Source organism: Dipodomys ordii, unplaced genomic scaffold, assembly GCF_000151885.1.
Source record: "Dipodomys ordii isolate 6190 unplaced genomic scaffold, Dord_2.0 Scaffold13459, whole genome shotgun sequence".
NCBI lineage: Eukaryota > Metazoa > Chordata > Mammalia > Rodentia > Heteromyidae > Dipodomys > Dipodomys ordii.
The window spans coordinates 1-2,725 of NW_012280671.1; the positions used below are offsets into that span (position 1 = coordinate 1).

The window sequence follows — 2,725 nt, forward strand, 5'->3', positions numbered from 1 at the left end:
GGCTCCCGCCCCGCAGGGCCACCTCCCAACGCCACCCCCAGGGTGTTCCCAGGGGCGCCCCCTGACCCCTCCCTCTCTCTCGTCATCTCACTGCTGGAATGCTTTTCCTCCCCCACACCCCTCACTCAAACATGCCTCTCTCCCCTCCCCACGCTGTCAGCCACCTCTTTTCAAACTACACCCGAGCTGCTCCAGGGTGAGTCAATCCAGCCCCACACTCTATACATGAATATTCCTAAGCAGGTGACACCTGTCAGCTCCTCCTCTGTGAAAGGAGGACATGGGCACCACTGGTAGACCCCCCCCCTCCCGTGGTCTGGGGTCACTCCAAAGGCCCAGCGACACACTACGGAAAGCACTTAGCACAGCACCTTAAAACAGCAAGGTGCTCAAACACACAGTACCCACTGTCTGAATGAACAGCTGAGTGGCTTGAGGGGACAGATGAGCCTTGCCACTTACCAGTGTAACACAGGGAGGGGGAGCCCTCCCCAGCGCCCGGCCCCTCCCCAGCGCCCCGCCCCTCCCCTCCCCAGCGCCCATCCCCACGGCCGTCCCTCTTTGGTGGGGGCAGAGTAGGGGTCAGCAGGCGCAGGGGTGAGGTGGAGGGCCACACTGGGCCACGGCCTCGGACACAGCACAGGCCCGTCCTCACACCGCAGGGATGGCTGTGTCCTAACTCTGGGCTTAGAACGTGTCCTGGGCATCAGTCGGGCAGCCCTGGGTGGCCATGGCTCGGGAAGCCAGCCTCACTGCAGCCCTGGGATGCTCGATGGGCGTGGAGATGGCCCCTACCTGTCTGGCTCTGGGACGCCACACACTCCTGCATCTCCTCCGTCTAGAAGCGGGCGTCATAGGCTGTTGGGTCCAGTGCCTGGAAGGCCTGCCCGCCATCCCTCCCGCCCTACCTACCTTGCTGCCGTTGCACACCCGGATGATGGACACATAGTGTCTGATTTTTCTGTAGGAAACAGTGTGCTGTTTGCCTCCTGACTGACCCGGTGGGTCCCTAATCTTTCATTTTTGGCCAAGCCCACCAAGTTACACATGCCCTGTGTCCCTGCAGAGAAGTGAACTTGGTCCCAAGTTCTTCCCCGGTTGGTTCTCACACCAGGAGACTGAAATACATGTCGTGTGCTCTGGGGGGTCCCATTCACAGCCAGACCCTTCCTTGCCGGCCAGCCCGGCCCTCATCCCTATGCAGCGCTCCCCAGCTCTCCTCTGAGCCCCAGCCAGCTGCCCCGCCCCGCCCCGGCGCCTGGCCTGCACACTGCTCTCACATAAAGAGCCTGCACAGACCAGCGCCCAGGAGCTGCCAACTGGCAGGGAGGCCTGGTGACGCAGCCCATGAGCAGCGCCGTCGGCACCGGCGCCACCACGCGCAGCGGCCAGGGCCGCAGCCTGCGCCACATCTGTGTACACGGTCCCACTCCCGCCACCCTCCTGCGGCCCAGTGATTATCAACCAGGTCGGGCTGGAGCAGGACTACCCCCACCCTCCCATGAGCATCGTTTGCCACGGCGGCGTGTTTCGCCTGTTGATGTTTGAGTCATATTGGTTAATTTTCTGCTTTTATCTCAGGAGATTCTGAACAACCCATCTGAAAGTTTAAGGCTCCCGATACACACATACTGCCAATCAACAATCACCTTCATTTCACCTAAGAATTTCTATAACTTGGTATTCACAAAACTTTTCTTTACAGTGATTGATAGACCTTTATAGAAAAAGTCATCCAATGCGATTTTTAAAATTGTGAACATAGAGTCTACTCGCCAGCATTGTTGGCAAACAACTTAACACTGATGTCCCGACTTTAAGTAAATATAAATTCAGTCTCTTGTGCATCCTGCAGCTTAAAAGCAATTGTGCCGGTCTGGTGGCTGTGGGGAGGAGGTCCCCAGGACGTATCATCCCAGAAGGCATTCTGCAAGACATCCGCCCCCCCCAGCAAATCCGCCCACCCCACAGTCTCTACTTACCCCCCCTGCCCCACCACAGGGACGATCTTCACGTTCTGCTGTACGTTGTCTCCATTTTTCTTCTTGGTGTAGTACACTCCTTGCCACTCCTGTCAGTGCGATGTGAGCAAGCATCGTTAGGCTTTGCGGGCCCCATCATTCTCCACTTTGAACACAGTTGGGGCGCAAAGGTGAGCCCAATCTCAAACCCAGCCTCCGAAGTGCACTGCTTCCACACCAGTCCTCCTTGCGCCTGCCTGCCTCTGCCCTGGGCAGGAGGAGTCTCAGGAGTGGGCCACGGAAGAGCCCCTCCGTGGCAGGCTGCAGCTTAAGTTGAAGGGCCGGTGCACCATGGTGGGCTGCGGCCCCTTAGGAATACTGATGAACTCAGAGCCGGCGGGCACAGTGGGCACGCACCCCAGGCCAGGGAGACCTAGCAGGCGCAGCAGGCACGCGCTCTACACCCAGAGAGAACCAGCAGCCACCGTGGCCCACGCCCCAGGCCGGGGAGCATCCATGGGCACCGTGGGCACACGCCCCAGGCCGGGGAGCATCCATGGGCACCGTGGCCCACGCCCCCAGGCCGGGGAGCATCCATGGGCACCGTGGGCCACGCCCCAGGCCGGGGAGCATCCATGGGCACAGTGGGCACATGCCCCCAGCCAGGAAGATTGGCACAGCCTCAGGTCTGTCATCAGGTGCACGGTGCCCGCAGGACTTTGTCCAGGCCTCACCTGGGAGGCCTTGTGGGACACACCTGTGCT

At 60.2% G+C, this 2,725-nt stretch overlaps 1 protein-coding gene across 1 annotated transcript; it reads right to left on the reverse strand.

Annotated features, from left to right (window-relative positions):
* Positions 1-136: 136 nt before the first annotated feature.
* LOC106002547 (high affinity cAMP-specific and IBMX-insensitive 3',5'-cyclic phosphodiesterase 8A-like) lies at positions 137-2,071 on the reverse strand (the record flags this gene model as incomplete). Its single annotated transcript, XM_013037407.1, has 3 exons — positions 137-838; positions 913-961; positions 1,983-2,071. Coding segments are annotated over 3 exons (270 nt in total), but the record flags the coding sequence as incomplete, so codon positions are not given.
* Positions 2,072-2,725: the final 654 nt, after the last annotated feature.